The sequence below is a fragment of the Cebus imitator genome, unplaced genomic scaffold (genome assembly GCF_001604975.1).
Source record: "Cebus imitator isolate Cc_AM_T3 unplaced genomic scaffold, Cebus_imitator-1.0 Scaffold45, whole genome shotgun sequence".
NCBI lineage: Eukaryota > Metazoa > Chordata > Mammalia > Primates > Cebidae > Cebus > Cebus imitator.
In genome coordinates this window covers 10,606,344-10,626,965 of record NW_016107360.1, presented here as the reverse complement: position 1 = coordinate 10,626,965, position 20,622 = coordinate 10,606,344, and the positions used below count along the sequence as shown (strand labels likewise).

The window sequence follows — 20,622 nt, the reverse complement described above, 5'->3', positions numbered from 1 at the left end:
CAGCTTGCCTTGGCCTCCCAGAGTGCTAGAATTACAGGTTGGAGCTCCGAGCTGGCCTAACCGTGAATATTACCATATGAAAGGCACTGAGAAATCCTACAGAAAAATCATTAAACTTTGTTTAGCCCAACATCTCCAAAATGTAACTGGCTGTGGAAACCTCCATCCTACCTGCCTGTTTCTTTTTAGTAGACTTACTAGCGTTCCTCAGAACTAGCACTATAGGGAACACCTTTGCGACGTTCTGTATCCAGTCTTTTCATTGCACTGATGAGGAAATTGAGGTCCAGAGAGGTTGGGAGCTGCCTTTCGGTATGTGCCAGCTGCAGAGCCAGAACCTGATTCACAAACATCCTTCTAAATCAATACTCTCTCCAGTAAATCACACTTCAGTATGTCTATTCCATACCTCTGATATATAAACAGTACACACAGCACGAGTTGATAGCCTTTCAATTGCCAACTTACAAATAACCCTTTAAAAAAATACAAAGAAATCGCTAGGTGAGAGCTGAGATCATGTATACAAACTTGAAGTGTGTTTATGCACACTATTAATCGCCCTTGTCATGGTTTAAACTAGTTATCCAAGCCTTGCCGGTATCAGCTGTTGACTCTCATTGCCTTGTCACTGAAATAATACCAATAACAACTACTAGCTCCCTTTTTGCTCTCAATGTGAAGGATAATATTAATATATTGATGCAAATTTCTAGCATTTATCTTTATGTATTCATTTAAATGGAGCCAAAGCTAAAAAAATCACTTGTTAACAATATAATCAAAAATAAATTTTTATACTGAGCACTTCATTGATAGATCAAATCCCATTATCACTAACTAAAAGGAAAACCCTTTACTTTAAAATTTGGTTGAAATTGAAACAATTTTCGAAAAAGAAAAGAAGGAAGAGAGGAGGGCAGAAATCTTCATTTCTGAAGGGGTTATAACTATTTGTTATATTAAAAAGTAAATTATGTTTGACTGTAAACTTTAAAAGGTAGGTAGCATACAAATTTTTTTAAAGAACACATTTTGAGAGCAGTCAGTACCCAACTTTAAAGAGTTTGACTGGACTGTCTAAGAAGTTAAATATTCAGTGCCTGTGGTCTGTATTTGTTACCTAAGGCTTCTTAATCAGCAGAAGGCAAATGATACCCTGCAAATGTTTCTAGCATGCAACTTTGCTTATCTCCCTGTATTAATGATCCTTATGGCAGCTGTTATATTAACCTTATCACATAGTACAGCAGTAAAGGAAAACTATTGTGAAGGATGGAAAAAAAAACCATTTTGTTTAATCTCTGGGACCTTTTTTGAGCTTAGCAATTTTCTGATTGTCAAGGGTGGAAAAAAAGTGAAAGTTAAACTTTTACTGAGTTTATTTACAATCTCAAAGAAGAAACTGGACATTTCCAAATGGTTGATTCAGTAAATATCGTACGGTTTGAAGAGGACACAGATTAAATTATCGACTAAATGCTCATTATGTGAGTTCTGGGTTTCACGGGGTCCACTAGGGAACTCCCACCAGGAATCAGAAATTGGCTCCTGAGAAAGGCAGTCTCTCCATCAGGGCTCAGAACTGCTCATTTGTATGACATTACCAAAAAAAACTTCCATTTGCCCCTTGTAAGACTTCTATCTCCTTCTTCATACAGTCTCTGTGTGCACGCAGAGGAAATGCAGAGGCTCTGTCTTTTAATCCCTCTTTAACTTGGATAATACCAAACCCGACCCTGACACCATTCTACCTTCTCTTCTCTCATGGTGTTGAGAAATCACTTAACTCAATGATTGCAATTAATGTTTTGTTCAACTACAAATGCTTGAGCTCAACCCACATACTAGCAGAGTGAACACAAGCCCCTTCCATTCCCTCACCTAGGTAATATGCTTTTTCATTTTTTTTTCATTATCCCTTTAATGCAGAGCAGGGCTACTGATTAGCAAGAGGCAGTTTGACTCCAGCAATAGGTCTTCTTCACTAAGCCTCACTGTCATGGAAATTCCAGCTGCTACAAGAATAAGAGGCTCAATCCATATTTGCCAGCTCTAATATGAAATCTGTCAGAGCCCAAATTAATGAGTTCCAAATTCCTTACATCACGATAACAGGTTAAGACTGGTCAATTAATTACATAAATCCTTCCCGATTCATTGTGCGTTTGCAGCCCAGATTGTGTCTTACATTACTCCATGACACAAGGCCTTTTGGCTCCTGTTGTTCCGCAGAAAGGCCCGATTTAAGTGGAGGCTGCCTGCCACGGCAAAATGTTAAATGTCACACGTTAAATTTGCACTTTTCTGTAATTGCTTTTGTTAAAAAAAAAAAAAAAAAATTAAACGAAAGCACAGGGCTCCCAGTAAACCGCTATGCAGACTGCTGGGATTGTACTGCCTGGATCCCAGGGCAGGTCAGCCTGTATTTTACCTCAAACAGTTAGCACATGCTCCCCGATGCTGGTCCTCTGTAAGCAGTGGAACCCAGAACGTGCATATTTGTGAAAATAAGCCAAGTTTCCCTAAGATCTAAGATTCTTTTCTTTATGAAAGGATTAAAATAGGATTCTCTACATAGCCAGCTTCCCTTGTCTACCAGTAAAACTATGGAATATCTTAAACACTGTTGATCCAAGCACCTTTCGGAAGTATGTGCATATTGTATTTGCACAGGCCTTTGCCTTCAAAAAAAAACCAAAAAACAAAAAAGATATTCCAGATGGCTTTGCTATTGGGATTTGTCCCTGTAACACACCTAAAGAGAGTGGATTAATTGAGGACCTCAAAATCAACCAGGCCAAATCTTTTCCTTTTTAAAACATCACAATGTGCTTGGAATCACAGCTAGTTAGAATTCAACCTGGATGTTCAAGATTCCTAGCGTGGTCTCTCATCTCACTACATTTCTCTGTGGACTTTTATGCACTGGAAACGGTTCCAGTTGTATTTCCTGAACCATCTTATTGCGGGATAGCGGTTCTGCGAATACACGAGCGAGCAAATGATGCTCCTAAGTACAACCGACGCCTACGTAGGGAGCAGGTGCTTTCTACTTGGGAGCCCTAACACCACTCCCACTACGCGGGGAGCTCGCCAGACCCAACCAAGGGCGCGATCTGCAGATGGCGGCTGCAGCCTCCGCACTGGCCCGGCAGCGCCCCCTCCTGTCCTCCGGCGGCCTGGCACCTGATGTGTTACCGGCTTTCTCCGGGGACTAGAACACAGTCCCTCCTAAGGGATCTCAGCCGAAAGCGGATGTCAAACTTCTATCTCCCCACTTGCAGCCCCTACACACACGCGCGCGCGTACACACACACACACACACACACACACACACACACACACACACACACACAGAGCACTCTGACCCAGGCTCATTTCTAGACCTCGAGCCACGCACTTCTTCCCCAGCAGCCCAGTCCCGCCACCAGACGCGACTGTCCCCTCCCTCTCCAGACGGGAGGGGGCAGGTTAACGCGGCCGCGCGCCCGCTGGACAGGTTTTAGCCTCTTGGGGGCCTACAAGGGAAAGGGGTTAACTAATGTGTGCGGTGAGTGTGCAGATGACAAAATTTAGGGCGTGGAGAGTTTGCCCGGCCCCACCGCATCCGCTTGCGGGGACCCTCGGGTGCTGGGCACCACCGGGCCAGGGCAGCACGTTGTCGCCCCTCCTCGGGCCGGTCGCGAGCGTCTACAGAACAAAGCCTGGAGTCCAGCCCCGGCCCCGGCCCCCGCGCGGCCGCCCCTCGCCCAGCCCCTGGGCGGCAGGGCCCAATCCACGCGCGCTCTCTGGCCCCGCGGGGCCCTGGAAGCCGGGACACGCGGAGGTCCGCAGGGTCATCGGCGTTCACAGCAGCCTCCCACACCAAGCGCACCACCCGGAGACCCTCTGCACGAGCGCTGCTTATTGCTCTTTTCCCCAGCAGCCAGAGTCGCGGGATGGGGCCTCGCAGGCCGGTCTGCAGCAGGTGCTGCCGGGAGCCGCAGGCCGCGCGGTAAATCGCTGTCTCTTTGCGTTGTTGTTCTCACTCACCGCCCGCCGCCCCCTCCACTAGGGCTTTTTTTTTTTCTTTCCGCCGCGCAGTTGCCATGGGTTACCAGAGCGGTTGCCATGGGTTACCGGACCAAGGCCGGCTGGCTCGCTACCTGCCGCCCAGTCACCGCCGCCGGCAGAGGGTGCAGCTTCCGGAGCGCCACCGCCAGTGGGGTGGGGGGCAAAGCTATAAAGAAGGCCCAGAGGTAAGAAACTAGCAAAAACACAACCACAGGTTATGCCCGTGCTGTGCGTCTAGCAGCAAAGACAAGCAGTGTGGGCTTTTGGATGAATCTACACTTCTCGTCGGGGGAGAAAGGGTATTTTCCTCTTTAGCATAAGCCATTTGCATAGTGTCTTTAGACCAGAGTTTAAATTCAGGAGGAAACTGTAGCTTAATGGGTTTTTTTTTTTTTTTTTTTTTTTTCTCTCTCTCTTTTCCTCTATGTCTTTTGAAAAGAAGTCTTTGGAATTTTGGAGAAAGAGAAGGGGTCATTAACTATCAGTTTGCGCAGCTAAAAAATTAAGTGTCCAATGCACTGTTCATGATCTAGAAAAGTTTCCAGTAAGACTGAAGCGCAATTGTGTCTGCTAAAAGGGACAATGGTGACTGGTTTGTAAGATGCATATGGCAAAGAATAGAGCCAAAGTCCTTTGTATATATAGCAAATGTTAAAGAAATTGTTGCTTATTTACATCCTTCTGAAATTTTTGAACTCCACTCTATTAAAATTATTAATTTCTTATGACGTTTATTTGCAAAGAAAATTCTATGCTTTGAATGTCAAATTGCAGTAACTAATTTCAGACAGTATTTTGTATTTGAAAATGTATTCATATATAATCAACTAAGAAAAGGTCTGTATTCCAAACAAAAACACAGAATTGTATTGAAATAAATTGTTTCCTTCACTGAAAAGATGTTGCGTTGTACTCACAGGATACCAGCTAATAATTTAAATATTAAGGGGAAAGCTATTTAGAAACAGAATAAGCTTTGTTATTTTTGTTTTTTAAATGTTAAGAGGCCTCTAATGAACAAGGGTCCTCTTTTACAGCTCAAATACTGAAAGCCTTATTTGTACCACAGTAGCTCAATAACAAGGAATCTTTAAGGCACCCAAAAAATACAAACCAAATTCAAAACAACATCCAGTTTACTGTTGGATATAACAGTGATTGTGGCCAGGCTAAATGAATTTGTTTAACTTCTTAATTGTCATAAAAGAAAATTTGTTCTTTTACTTTATACTGCATATCAGCTGTTTGTATTTAATTATTCAATAAAATGTAGACTAGATTTGAAAAACTAGTAAGATACTTAATATCTTAAGGGATAATATCTGCTTAAAAATAAATACTTGTTTTTCCCTAGTAATTTTCAAAACTTGAAATTTTAACTAGAATTAAGTAACTTTCTTTCAAGTGAGACTTTATAAGAAGCCTAAGTAACAGGTTGTTGACTTTCACTGTTGACACCTTTGGGTTATATATAAATCTGGTTCTACAACAAAACACATAAATTGGCTTTATAGGTGAATAGTTTACCCTTTCAGAATTAGCCAGGGAAAATGCCATTTTGCTGTATTGTAATAAGAAAGAATCCAGGAATACAATTCTTTACATTTGAGTCACATTAAAAATAGTGTTAAACATCTATTCTATTCAGGTTAATTACCAAAAGCAATTATTTTCTTTTTCCTAAAGAAAGCTTTATAAAAATATGCCAGAGAAAAATAAGAGACGAAGCAAGAAAACCACTGGGAACTGAAGTTCATCTAAATCTTTCAGCTGCAAAAAATCAGTTTTCAGAAGCCAGTGTGTAGACACCAAAACAACTGAACCAAGGCTAGAAGCCTCAAATATGTACAACTATAGCGAATATCAGACCACGTTTTACCAAATTTCATCATCAAAAAATTCAAAAACACTGAGTTTTGGTCTAAGGCAGAATATATTCTCTTGTACAAAATAAGTGATCCAGCAAAGTTGATTTTTTTTCACGTTTAATGTAAAAATGATGAACTCATTACATTTACATACCAGGTATATTAGGCATTACTTAATATTAATTTTGATGGCTATGATACATTATCTAAAAATAATATGACAATTGGTGGCACAGTATGTGTTTTTCAAAACAGCTGTAAAATAAATGTCAACTCAAATACATATTAATTAAAGGATGAGGATCGCTCTTAAATGCCTGGATGGCACAAACTTTACATGTTAGCATGGTAAGAAATTGCTAAATATTTTCTTTTCCTGTATTAAAATCATGAGGATCTAAGACACATTAAATCAAAATATTTACCAAAATTTAATAATGTTTTAGACCAAAGAAAAAAGGACAAAGAAAAAAGAAATCATTCTTATTCTGAATTTAATTTTTTAAATGTTAGTTTTTAGTTTTGTTAGCTTTTTTTTTCTGTTGGTTCTTTGAAACAAGCATTGTAAAGACTTTTTAATAATACAATAACTTTTAATTTCCTAGTGAAAATGAAAAGTTGCTTTTTGTAGCAGCTCTGGCCACTCTCCAGTTAGGCTGGGTAACATTTAATTAAAGCAACAAGTTATCCTAGTTATCTGAAAATATCTTTTTGTTAGTTTCACAGAAATATTTTGTGCCATTCAACATGGAAGAAACTTGAGTAATTATCTCACAAAAATTCTGCCTTATCTGAAATCTGAAGTTCAAAACAGTTTATCTAAGATACCTTTGGGACACTAAAAAAAAAAAAAAAAAGACATTTTATAAAATTATACTAGTCTTCAAGTGGATGCTTTAAAAGAAAGGGCCTTTTTAATGAATATTTCTGAAATTAGCAAGTTGACATCCTTTTCTAAATTATGGGAATATTTATTGGTAAAATTAAATTTATTAATTTTTATAAGATCCTTCCTCTGATTTAAGTAGGAAGTAACCACCACTGATACTGAAAGTTATCTAGTGATAAGAAATTGCACATTTAGTCAGAAAATAAATCATTAACCTATAGTTCTAATTATGTGATAATGAAAACAAACGATTTGTCTCCAGAAACCATTTGGTGAAGCTGATTTTGGACAATGAAAATGTCTTTCTGAATCTTTATATTGCAATTATAAGTAATATTATTAGCACTATCTATGTTTTTTTCTAAGATGTAAACATTATTTTAATATGTCTCTACTCATAAGATACATTTCCATCTAAGCGTGAAACAGAATACTGGAAAGGTTAAATACTCTTAAAATAATTCAGTCAAACACCCAAAAGCATAGTGTTTTGCCAGTGCGTGGGAGGTATCCACAAAATATCAGCCACATGTCTGAGAGAGGCAGTCTCATCTATGCTGTTACTCTTCATAGTGGTTAATAACATATACACTGTGTTTACGGTAACACTGCCCCGTGATACAAGAAGAAATGCTGTATCTTGATTTTAAATGCTACTTATTTACCTATCTTTTTAAATTCAATAAAGACAACTAGGTTTTTTAAAACATGTAAGTCATTTCATTTGAGAGCAAGATCTTGTTTACCAATAATGTCTGCCTATAAAGGATAGTATTACATTCACAGGATTTTTAGCTTTACACAGAAGCTTACCTAAGACAACATAAAAATATCATTAATAAACAACCCAACATCTTTAAGAATTTAAATACCTAACATCATGACAGTGAGCTTTAGGTAAGAATATACTGTTACGAAGCTATCTTCTCTATGACTGGACATAATTTGCTGTTCCTAAGATAGTAACATTAGAATTATTTTTCAGGATTCCTGTGGAGCTGTATTTACTTTACATCCATGTGAACTGCTGTCATCACTACTGTGTCCAAGCCCAGAGGATGAACTGGAAAAGAAGAAAGGGGGAAAATAATAAAAAGAGGAAATTGGTTTTCACAACACACTCAAAGCCTGAGTAACAGAGGAGAACTTTAATTATCTCCAGTCACAAAGAGAGACAGGAAATTTGGACTTTTAATTAGCCATTTGGAGTGCAGTTGGGTATTTTTTTAGCTAGATAATTTAAACGCGAATAATTCAAGTCTGACTAAATGAAAGTCACATAATCAGAATGCAAATAATTGAATTTCTACTGCATTCATTAATTCAGTGTGGAGGTGTGTGTGAAGACTACTATGATGAGCTGTCACAGCTCAATAAAATCTCAGTCAATTAATTTTTTCATTATCTTAGAATTACATCAACAAAAAAGGGAAGTGTGTACATATATCTACACACATGCATATGTGCACTATGTGTTATATAAATACATATACATTAAATCAAAACGCAAGGAAATACCTTTCTGAATCATAATCTATATCATTTTCTTTTTTTCCTTCTTCATCTTCTTCAGGGAACCGTCTGTTCATCAAGGCAAACTTGTGAATTGCTTCTTCCACAGAGTACTTAGTCTGCCCCGAAACACACGCCTCAATATCTTCTGAATTCAGATGGCTCTGTAAGAAGAGGTGAAGGCTGCTATCTGAAAGCAAAAGTGCATTCTGTAGGACTCTATATATAAAAAAAAGGAAGAATAATTGGTGAACAGGATGGTCAATGATAGGGCAGAAGAAAGAAAAATCATTAGAAATGTACCACTGAAGTTAATTTCTCTACTGTGGTAAACTTTGCATCAATTATGGGCTCTGCCCATTAAGGGGAAGAAAGCATATGTTAACTTTTATTCAATTATTTGGAAATTTAGGTGGGTGAAAAAATGCAGCTAATAGTTAAGAACATCTGTTAAAAGAATAACTTCAAGGACATTTCTTCAATTTAACCATCTGTTATTACCATGTGGATTAATTATGGAAATATTTTGCTTATATAGTCATAGAAATTTATTCTACTTTAAAAAAAAATTTACTGCCAACAGCATGTCAATTCAGTGATCTTTATGGGATAGGCTGTCATGAAACATCAAAACTTTCAACTACTATTAAAAATTATATGAAGAGGTTGATACATTTCTTAGCATAGTTTATATTTTAAAACTTTACAAATATAGTTATATATTTAAGTGCATGTTTACAACAGCTCATGAGAGAGATGGCTTTTTTTAATACTTAAGGTTGACTAGAAATTTATCCAAAATCTTTGGCAGCACTAAATCACTGTGTTGTCAAAATGAGCAACCAAATAAAATTGATCCCAGCCAATTTTACCATATACATAATTAAAATATGATAATTTAGTAATGAGTACATGTTGCTCTTCCCACATTCAAGATCAAAGTTTACAAAGAACAGATTTCAACTAGGGCATCAGAACTACATGGAAAATTTAAAGCTATTCTGTAGTTTTTAATTTAAAATCTATAGATGCTCAAATTCTTATCATCGGTGAATTTGTTTTCTCTGAATTCACATCTTAGAATATGAAATCAAATCAAAGTACACCTTTATATTTAAATAAAAACTGGTTTATCTTTTTAGCAAAGATGTTGACATATGATAATTTAGTCTCTACTAACAGTTCAATAATTACATAAGAGGAGACACTAAGACCAGATATAGGGGACAAAACTAAAACACTAAAACCCAAGTATAATTTTGACCAACAAAAGATTTTTCCAATATAATGATCTATGAAAAATAGATCATGTATTTCAGACCAAATGAACCTTACCTTATATTCTGCTTTTTAAAATAAGTAATAAGGAAAGTAAATCTCTTTTGGCCATTAATATTGATTTAGTGAAAATCTTAAGGTCATTAGAATACCAAGTCCTTTTCTACAAAATAAAACAATTATTTCTTAAAGAAGGCAAAAATGCCTAAAAATGCACAGTATTAAAACCAAAACCTAGCTGTCCCTTTTCTTCAGCAGGTTTACAGTTTGAGAGAATATTCTTTACTGGTCTATTAAAAGGAAAAGGAAAACTTTTGTGCTTTTTAAAAGGCAAAACCTCAAGCAAAGCAGCTAAATCCTTCCTTTTCCTTCTGTGTCCTCGGCCCTGGGTCCTCCCAGAAGATGACCATGTCACATGATAATGATGAATTTACCAAGTACAAGTAGCTAAGTAGTAAATCCCTTTTACTAGTCTTTGAGATTTATTTTCTACATTTACAAATGTTTACCATTCTTGTTTTAAATGCTTCAGATTAAGAGAAGAGTTATAGAGCAACAGCCATTAATATGAACATGGATCGTGAAGTCCGTGAAGTCTGAGGAGTGTTTCCTGTGGCCGCTGTCAGCAGTTTCCTGCCTGCCCTAAGTACAAGGAACTTTTCCTAGGATTGTACTCGCTGCTTTGTTTCTGTTGGAAATGTGTTTTATTTTCTTTATAAAATAATGGGTAATCTTTAAAATTGATTTTAGATGGTTTGAGGCATTACTCCACAAAAGTAATGAGCACTAATGCCAATGATATTGGACACAAATTCATTTTAGCTTTATTTCATGTCTGAAGCAATTCTACTGAGCCTTGAACCGCTCACGTACTGTTATTAACTTGCTAGTAACTTAACACATAGGTACAGCAAACAAAAGTGATCATAGTCCAGGTTGATCAGGACCTCAAGGCTACTGTCCTTTTTCTTGAGCTATAATTCAATTTCCAATTTTACTGTACGTTAGACTCATTATTTCCAAGTTTTCTTTTCTGCTCAATACTGCCATCTGGAGGACACACAGATGAAAAGAGAAAGGGCCAGGCCCACCCAGCTCACAATTAGAAAGAGGGAGACGGATGTGGCTGGGGAAGGAACATCTGAAGCCCCCTAGACCTACAGTTCAAACCAGTGAGTGGCCTAGGCACAGTTTTGGTTTTTGGAATCCCCTCTGTTTCTCTGTCTAAATTCATGCCACCATACTCCAAGAGTATGAGTTATAAATAAGCAAAAATAATTTTGAATGTCTTTATATGCTTTTAATTTTATAGTCAGATAGTTCATTCTGAAATTTAAAATGAAAACATTTGAGAGTGTTTTCCCATCTGGTTAGGTGAGCATAATTAATTTATTTTGAGTACTATTTGGCTTACTATCAGAGAGGGCTATGACTGCCACCATCATACTATTAAATCCTATTTTTTCTTAGTCATGTTTGTGCCATATTTTCCACAGACAAATGTAATAGCAGAAAATCAATTTCAAACTTAATATAAATAGTACTCTGTAAAACAGTCAACAAAACGTCATTTGTAGGAACCTCCATTTAAAAAGTACATGATTTTCAGACCTTTATAAAAGGAATAAAAAATAGCCTATAGAATTTTAAAAGAACTTCTAAAAAGATATTTATGGTGCAGATCAGAAGTTATTCCTTTCCCTACAACAATTTCAGACTAAACAAAGCAAAATCTGTTTTTTCCTTGAATTGGAACCAGTTGAAAATCAGTTTTCTTCAATGCGATTTTATTAGATGTATTGTATGCTGGTTTAGCTGAGAACAATATATAGCTATACAAAATCATTTCACCCTAACTAAGGATGTCCTGGATCTACTGAACTCAATACAGCGATATATATATACATCTGTATAGTACATGGAAGGTTAGCAGTCTGATGTAGAAAAAAAAATTGACTCAGCTTGTTTAGCTCTTAATATAAGAAAAAATAAAACCTACAAATCTTCATTGAAGACATTCATGATCTGTGCTATGGTGCCCTCTATTGAACACAAAGACATAAAAATCGTGTGTGTGTAAAACTAGTTTCACGTTTCAACAGTAGCCTTTTGTAAAAAAAAAAAAAAATTCCTTAATATTTGAAGAAATACAAAACTGTGATATAAAAGTTTAAACTGTAGGGTAAATGTAATTGTATTAATGGGATGAATTCAGTAAAGAAAGGAAGCTGGCTCCCAGTCATGAATAAATGTGTTCAAACCTAAATTGAAAATCCCATTCAACCTAAAAATTAGTAAGAATTTCATTTTTCACAATTGAAGACTTAGAGTTTATATTTTTTAGTCTGTAACTTTCTTTTCATAACTATTAGAAGTGACTTTAAATTTATAATTACTCTGGAGCAAGAATACAAAAAGGAGATTATAGTCAAGACTGAAGCAAAATGAATATATTTGAATATATATCTTATAATCATACCAAATGTAGCCTGCATTTAAGATTACTGCTCATTTTAAATTTGCCAGGTCCTGGGATTCTTATAGTACCTCCACCTTTCCTATAATTTCTTTATCTATAAAACTGAGATAATACCCAACTCCTAAGATTTTTCTATGTACTGAGATTAAAACATGTAAAATGCCAAACATGTAGAAAGTGTTCGATAAATGGTAGAAATTATTCTTATTTGGCACCTAGTCAAAGAAACAATTTTCTAATTCCTCTACAAAGATCAGTGCTTTTTTATTAAATATGTAACATTTCACAAATGACCTTAAAGAAAAATAGGTGTATATACACATATACAAAGACATTGTGGTCTCAAAAGATTTGAACATATTTAGTGCTTCCAGTTCATAACTTCAAAACTTACATGAAAACCAGGCTTTAAAAATACATGCTAAAACCCTACAATACAAGCAGGTTTCCACGTTTTAATGCTGTGGTTCCTAAAATTCCTCTACAAACAAGATGCAGGCTATTGATGGCTGGCCCTACTTAAGAGGTAACCAATGGGGCCTTAGAGGATGTCAAGCTGGGGCCACGACACACAACATACACATCACATCCAATCTCCCCAAGTGAACCTGGGTTGGGTGAGGGGAGGGGGCACCAGGGCAAAGACATGGAGGGTGCTACCTTACACAACTTGGGAAAGCACAGATCTGTAGGACAAAAAAGGGAGGCTGGGCACAGAGCCCAGGTGAGGCCCGAAGCTAGCCCTGTGGTGTCTGACTCCTCACTTCCTTCAGGCTTAGGCTGTATAGAAGCTCCAGCTTTCATTTTTAAAATGAAATCTTAGCTTGGAGACAAATGTTCACATACCCCAGTGGAATAAATGATATCACAAGAGAACCCCCTGCCAATTCCACAATTTGACAATCCAATCAAATGACAATCCAGATTCTGTGTTAATGAGTCTAGCCCTTGAGAGGTACACAGTGCTCCCCACTAGAATGGAAGCATCAAGAGGACAAGGACTTGTTCATTCTGTGCAGTCCTATGTCCGTGGCACACATCCTGGCCCAAAGCATACACTTAATAAACATCTGCTGAATGAAGGATCGCTGCATGGTTTTTGGAGTTTTTTTCAAGTCCTTTTCATCTGTATGACACAAACACCCAGTGAGGCTGGCTATGTGTGGATAATATTATCCCATTCTATAGCAAACAAAGGCTTAAAAGGAATGAAGTGACTACTACAACAGCATGCAGCTGGGAAAAAAAAAACAACAACAGGAACCATGATTATAGGAGACCTAGAACCCGCACCTTGAGTACCTGAACCAGGATACTTTCTACCATGACATCTGCATCAAATACAACCAGCAAACAGTTAAGCCATGCACTGTGCAAAAATAACCTGGCACAAGCATAACCCCACTATGCTGAATGACATTCACTGGGTCATTAATTTCGGTAGATCAACTGTGGATAGAAAGATGTGTTCAAAACAATGAAGTAATTCCTGGTCAAAAATACAAGCCCTGAGCTTAACTAGCAATATAATTCAGAGGCACATGCTGTCTTTGGACCTGAAGTAAGACTTCTCTACAGAAGACAAGCTGCCACAGCTCCCCCAGGACAACATCTATACTAGAGTGACAGGCAACTCTAGAATCAGGTTGCAGGGACCACATCTCAAGGGAGAGGCCATCAGCCACCTGAGCCTCATAGAGACAATTAAAATCAGAGCTCTCCTTGAGGGGAAAGGGCAGGAAAAACTTGGCCAAGTCTCTGTCCTGCCATGCCTGTGATACCCCCCAAAAATACAATGAAATGTTTTTGGAGGACTTGGCTCTGCTCATCAGTTCTTCTGGTCTCTTGCCATTTGTATTCCTCTGGCTTCTCTTCCTTTGCCCACTCTCCCTCAATTTATAATCTTGGATTTTTCTGTATGTCTCTAGGACACCTTCAAAGGAAAGGCACTATGTCAATCTGATAAATATTCATGTGCATACTTAATACCCAAACCCTTTATGAGAGAGCCAAATGGGGAGGAGGCAGTATATTATTTCAGGCTAGGTCTAAGGTCCTATTTAGTGAACCCCAAAGGAGATGACTGATCCTGAAACTACTAGAAAAAGGATGAGAGTCTGGGAGATTGGGCCCTGTCACTAACTAGTAGTCACATGACTCAGCCTGTTTCCTCATCTACAAAATTGGAAATTAGAAAAGTAAAAGCTGTCTCACGTCTAAGTGCATTAAGATAACAACAGCCAACACAAAGATAGCACACATTCTATGCTAGACACTGTCATGAGTGCTTTACAGTCAATAACTCATTTAATCTCTCAACAGCCCTATGAGGTAGCTACTATGATTACCCCATTTTATAAATGGGAAGACACAGTCACAGGTGGTATAGTATCTGCCCAAGCTCCCAGCTTTTAAGTGGCAGAGCCAGGTAGCCTGGCCTCAGTGCAAATCAACGTGCTACATGGGCTCTAGCATTCTGGATATTCTAGCATTTCAAAGAGTGGAGGGGAGGAAAATCACTGGTACTGTGAACTCCAGCAGCTTTAACTGCAGTACCCACCACCACAAAGTAATCCAGCTTAATAACTCACCGAGATTGTTCACATGCCACCAAATACTCCTTGATAAACATTCCCTCCAAAGGTTAGAGTTAAACCATTAGAGGAACCCAGAGGACATTAGCAGCCCTTCATAGAGCTGATTTTGGTCTATAAATTCTAAGCATTGTAAACAAAGACAGTTTTTAAGAAGCGTGTTTTGGGCCAGTGGCTCACGCTTGTAATCCCAGCACTTTGGGAGGCCAAGGCAGGTGTATCACCTGAGGTCGGGGGTTCAAGTCCAGCCTGACCAAAATGGAGAAATCCTGTCTCTACTAAAATACAAAAAAAATTACCCAGGCATGGTGGCGTATGCCTGTAATCCCAGCTACTAGGGAAGCTGAGGCAGGAGAATCACTTGAACCTAGGAGGTGGAGGTTGCGGTGAGCCGAGATCATGCCACTGCACTCCAGCCTGGGCAACAAGATCAAAACTCCGTATCAAAAAAACCAAAGAACCTTCTGATAATTAGGCATATTTGTTTCCTGACAAATTTTTGTTTTTGTCAGGTAAACTCCCACGTAATTTGAATCTGCTTGACAGCTTAAGGGACCAAGTATTTGTTATCTACTTCAATTCATTCATTGTTTCCTTTCTAGAAGACTGGGTCCCAAATATGTACCAGATGATGTGAACCACAAGATGGTGCTCTAATATAGGAAATGGACCACTGGGTTTCGTTCCAGTGCATATTATTTGCATTTCAGAAACAGGAACATTCTTCCCCACACCATCATCCAGCTCTTGCAAAGCACTTGCTCACACTCCTTGTCTGGCCACAGAAGTTTCTAGACACTCACTTTCTGAGGAAATCTTCCAGACCCTGGCGACGCTGATCCACATGTTGGCGATTGTTCATGTTGAAAAATAAGTTTTTAGATGGAAGTTCCGGCAGTTGTCTTAGGAGAAAGAAAAAAAAAATTTTTAATGATTAATTCAAGGTGCTTCTATTACAGAAATCCCTCAAAGTGAAGGCAAATTATGTATGATTATTATCACACAGTTATTCTATAATTATGATTATACATTATATAGTTATATAATAAGGGTATGAGGAAATCAGTTAGCTTAAGGAAGAACCCATCTTTAAACATTTCTGAGGCCTTTCATGGCCTATACTCATCAACGTTGGTGAAATTTAAGTGATAAATTTTAAATTCAGATGCAGTAGCTAAAAAACTAAAGCTACATATATTGTAATCAAGGCAAAGGCCTATAAAAATCCTTCGTATCTTATATATCTTAATGAACATCAATTTTAAACATTAAATATAATGACAAAGTCTCCTCAAAATACTCTAAATCACTTACACCAGCAATGCATTACTTTGGAGTCTCTGCCTCAGCCACACGAATTCTCTATATCTTCTTCGTACACAGGACGTTTTCATTGTAAAACACATGCTATTAGTCTGTACAGAGAAAGTAGAAAGATATGAGTCTTACCTGAGAAAAAATGTGTTCCTCGTATCTATAATTCACAATATGATCCCAGTATTCATTCTAAATAGGATTTAAATCACCAAACTTATATTTATGCCAGTACTCTGAAATCTTGCATATAACCCAGGAACATGACAGCCGAGATGATGGGAATGAGCAGTGTTGCCCCAGGGCGAGGTATGACCTGGGTCCTGAAGGAGCCGCCTACTCACCTATGAGCACTGCTTTCAAGAAAAAATCATAAAAAATAAATCCTAACATATAAATGACAGAGAGGAGCTCAGGTTCATCCGCTGCATTTTACGGCCATCCATGTAAGCCGGAGGAGCCTTTGGGGCTTAGAGACACCTCCTCGCAGTCCTTTATGAGACATTGCAGAAACCTTCATCTCCTTGTCATGGCCACCCTGCAGATCACACAAATCACCAGGTATCCTGAAATCACTTTTAAACTAGAGAACAGCCTTCCCTTCTTTACTGGATGTGAGAGGAAGCAAGTCCAGGCCAGAGAGCGGCTGTGATGCGTGGAGATAAGCATCTGGCACAGAGGACAGGCGGGCCAAAATTCCAGTCCTGGCTCTGCTATAGGGAAGTCACTCAGACTTCAGTTTCCTGAGTGCTAAAATGGGATGAACTAGCACATATCTAATTCACAGGGTGGTGGTGAGGCTTGATAATAAGCACTTGGCCAATGTTATCTATTAATATGATTATTAGTTACTTAGTGTTGGTGTCCTTCTAGCGACCCTAAGGCAGACTTGGAAAAAGCCACTTAAAGTGTCGCCATGCTAAGCTCAGCCACAATGCCTCTACTTTGGGTAAATATAAGACAAGAGTAAATATTCTCCTTCAAGTAAAACAAGAAACTAGCAAATATTTGTTTCTCCTGGTTTTTGAAAATACAAATATCTCTATTCTCTGCATTTATTTCAAAATCTGATTTTCTAATCTTTACTAAATAAGAAACAATTTTTTACCCCCAAGATCACTACTATGTCAAAAATTACTACTCTACCACTTATTTTGCCCAGCTATTGTTTTCCTTGGGAAATCTAAGTAATTATGTGCGTTAGATTTTTTTTTTTTTTAGATGGAGTTTTACTCTTGTTGCCAAGGCTAGAGTGCAATGGTGCAATCTCGGTTCACCGCAACCTCCGCCTCCAGGGTTCAAGCAATTCTCCTGCCTCAGCCTCCCAAGTAGCTGAGATTACAGGCATGTGCCATCATGTCCAGCTAATTTTGTATGTTTAGTAGAAACAAGGTTTCTCCTTGTTAGGCTGGTCTCAAACTACTGACCTCAGGTGATTCGCCCACCTCAGCCTCCCCAAGTGCTAGGATTACAGGCGTGAGCCCCTGCGCCCAGCCACATTCGTTCTTAAACTGTTCTCATAAAATATATGACACGGTTTCTGGTATTCTCATGCTTCATAAAGTTCAGAAAACTTCAGAATGTAGACAGGTTAAGAGGCTCACCCCCAAGGTGCCCACTGGTCTAAATCTCACTATCTTTAACAATATGGCAGCAAAACCCACTGGAAGGATTTTGTGGCAGATAACTTTCTGTGGGTGGACTTAGAGCACACTGGGGCCTCACTCTAATGCGCTCCTTGGGGACTAGGCTAGCAGACCATGTTATACCTGAACTGGTGCCCTAACGAGGCTTGAGCAGGTATCTTCCCAGTACCCTCTCCCTAAAGAATACCAGACCACTGCAGGGACTCCTGACATCTCAGACACACACTAGGTCAATTCAAATTCCCTTTAATTTTTCTGCTTACAACCACCATGGCTGTCAATAACTAAAAATCCACCTGGTACCTACACCAGACTAAGGTTCATCCATAAGTCCTTCATTTGCAGGGAAGGTTCAGGGAAATATTTATGATGGCTACCCAGCTCTAAGGTCTACTAGTTTAAAATTCCAAGTAAGTGTTAAGATTCCAGAGTTGCAGGACATCATCTCCTACCTCCAAAGCTCTATGGGTGTAACATCTAAGAGAAGCCAACCAGAACTCTCTAGCTCTGCCATCCACTTTTAATTGTATGACAGGTGGAAGTCTCTTGAAGATTAGAAGATACTGAGTTCACTAAATGATTAAGTTCCTCTAAATCTATTTGCTTGTTTTTGCTGTCCACCAAGCCCAGGCTTACCCATCGTCAATTTATTAACATTTCAGAGAAGTACCAGAACAGCATCAAATAATATTTGTGGAACCCATTATTTCTGGCTCCGGATGGAGATTTCTGAATTTGCATCAGACTATTTGTAGAGCACAGAAGAATCTATACCTTCATTACCTCCTGGGAATAATTAAATTTCACGCCTATCATGAAGTGTGTGATTAGGACGCACAATTTTTTTTTAGAGAAAGTTAGAAGGCAACTAAAAATATTTCATTTTACTTCAAATGCTTATTCTCATATAGGCATAATTTTCCACACAGAATGCAACTCTAGTGTGAGCTTATGAGTAAAACCAAAACAGAATCAAAATACGTGGCATATCCTGGAATGACTTTACAACACAATCAAAAAAGCAGTTCTGAGTTTTTCTTTTATTTTCTAAGTTGGGAAACTTCAAAGCAAAAGGGGAAGAAAACAGAATTTTAAAAAAAGAAAAGGTTTATGGCTAGTGTTTGGGTGTCCAACACACCAAGTTAGCTAATTACAACAGAAGGATTAAATGATGGCTAAATTTTACTTCACTTGTGCTATTCAGTCATGGATACAATCTGGGCCAATTTTGATACTCCTGAATTGAAGTAATTTAGTTTGCATCTGATATGCATGTGATTTAGATGCAAAAAGTATTATCCTCAAAATCAGGGGCCAATAAACTATAGCCCAAGGGCCAAATCTAGTCTGATATCTGACTTTGCACATAAAGTTTTATTAGAACACAATTATGATCATGTATGCATTGTCTGTGGCTGCTTTCCACCTGCAACAGCAGAAATGAATAGTTTTGACAGGAACTGTAAGACCCACAAACTGAAGATATTTACTACCTTTAAAGAAAAAGTTTGCTTACCCTTGTTTAAGATGATCCCAGAAGGCCACACACCATACAACATTGTTCAAGAGATTGTGACACAGTAGGACCCAAGCAAGGCACATCATTTCTAGTTGCTTACTCATTACATTAATTACTCAGATTCTAGACAAATTAATCACAATAAGTGCACATATCCATTTCCCACCTTGTGATTCTATATGTAAAACACCACACATCTCTTTTCCAAAGAACTCTATATCCTCTCAAACTTTAACATTATCAGGCATTATATTATCCAGAAATATGCTATAGCAGATCATAAGAAATACCATTAACGAGCTGTAAGTACTCTTTACCCATGCATTTTAGATGCATTCACATCTTTATATGTGAAGGCAATAAACATTAAAATATTAACAAAGGAACAATAAAGGATTCAAATAATAATTTTCCAACTTTAGGAACCATCTTACTATTTCATGTAAGATAAAACATTAGTTGTAATCATTCAAATTCAGGTCTTTGAATTAGAAAAACTTTTACAAGTGTCACCTTTAAGTATTCCATAAAATGTATCCCATAAAAGACCCTCAAAATTATACTCTTTCTACTAACTACTGACTACATACTTACATGAATACATATCTCATAGTCAATGTAAGAATGCCAGAAGTCCTCCTTCTGAATCCTAGGATCTCGAACCCAGACACTTACAAACTCCTGTAATGGCATCATAAACAAAGAAATATGTTTCAGAACTGCAAGTAGGACTGGAAAGAACTGAGACAAACGATGGCACTAAAACAAAACTGAAATGAGCTTTTACCAATGTGGTACTTGTAATCCTTTCAAAAACAAGAAGTAAAGTTAATGAATCAGGAACCACGAGCAAATCCAGAAAACACTTTTGCCACATAATGGAATTTTTTAAATAATGCAAAACTGAGGTGGGCGCACTTCTGGATAGTTTTACAGGTTATCTGAAGACAAAGTATACTGCACAACTGATTTTTAATTTTTAATCACAAAATATTGCTTCTGATTTTTTTTAATTTAAAAAGTGATCATTTCTTACTTTTGTCATCTCTCCAAATTGAAACTATGGGCCCTTCTGAATAAGCTGCTTCCTAGGACAGGAAAGCAAATAAGAAAGGGCACCAGGCCAAGCATGGTGGCTCACACCTGTAATCCCAGCACTTTGGAAGGATCTCTTGAGCCCAGGAGTTTGAGACCAGCCTGGGCAACATGGCAAAACCCCATCTCTACAAAAAAAAAAAAAAAAAAATTAGCCAGGCGCAGTGGTGTGCGCCTGTAGTCCCAGCTACTCGGAAGGCTGAGGAGAGTGGATCACTTGAGCCCAGAAGGTGAAGGCTGCAGTGAGCCTTGATTGTGCCACTGCACTCCAGCCTGGGCAAAACAGCAAGACCCTGTCTCAAAAGAAAAGAAAGAAAAAGAAAGGATATCAGAGGCGATGGGAAAAGTAAGCAATGAGGGTTGAAGTTGACT

The 20,622-nt window shown here is 38.1% G+C and overlaps 1 protein-coding gene and 1 long non-coding RNA gene across 7 annotated transcripts in view; one reads left to right on the top strand and one right to left on the bottom strand.

Moving 5' to 3' along the window:
* The first annotated feature begins 4,247 nt into the window (after window positions 1-4,247).
* Window positions 4,248-11,730, top strand: LOC119470944. Its single transcript, XR_005199925.1, has 3 exons — window positions 4,248-4,355; window positions 7,799-8,026; window positions 8,387-11,730. It is a non-coding gene; the product is annotated as an uncharacterized LOC119470944 (long non-coding RNA).
* The window catches only part of SNX10 (sorting nexin 10), an 83,729-nt gene continuing 69,131 nt past the window's right edge, over window positions 6,025-20,622 (bottom strand). For all 6 annotated transcript variants that reach the window (XM_017527025.2, XM_037737921.1, XM_017527026.2 and 3 more), the window contains 5 exons: window positions 19,750-19,836; window positions 15,991-16,091; window positions 15,480-15,578; window positions 8,332-8,544; window positions 6,025-7,876 (listed from right to left, as the gene is read on the bottom strand). In XM_017527025.2, coding sequence (XP_017382514.1) covers window positions 7,795-7,876; window positions 8,332-8,544; window positions 15,480-15,578; window positions 15,991-16,091; window positions 19,750-19,836 — 582 coding nt within the window. In that variant the 3' untranslated portion in view covers window positions 6,025-7,794. The remainder of the gene's footprint in view (window positions 7,877-8,331; window positions 8,545-15,479; window positions 15,579-15,990; window positions 16,092-19,749; window positions 19,837-20,622) is intronic.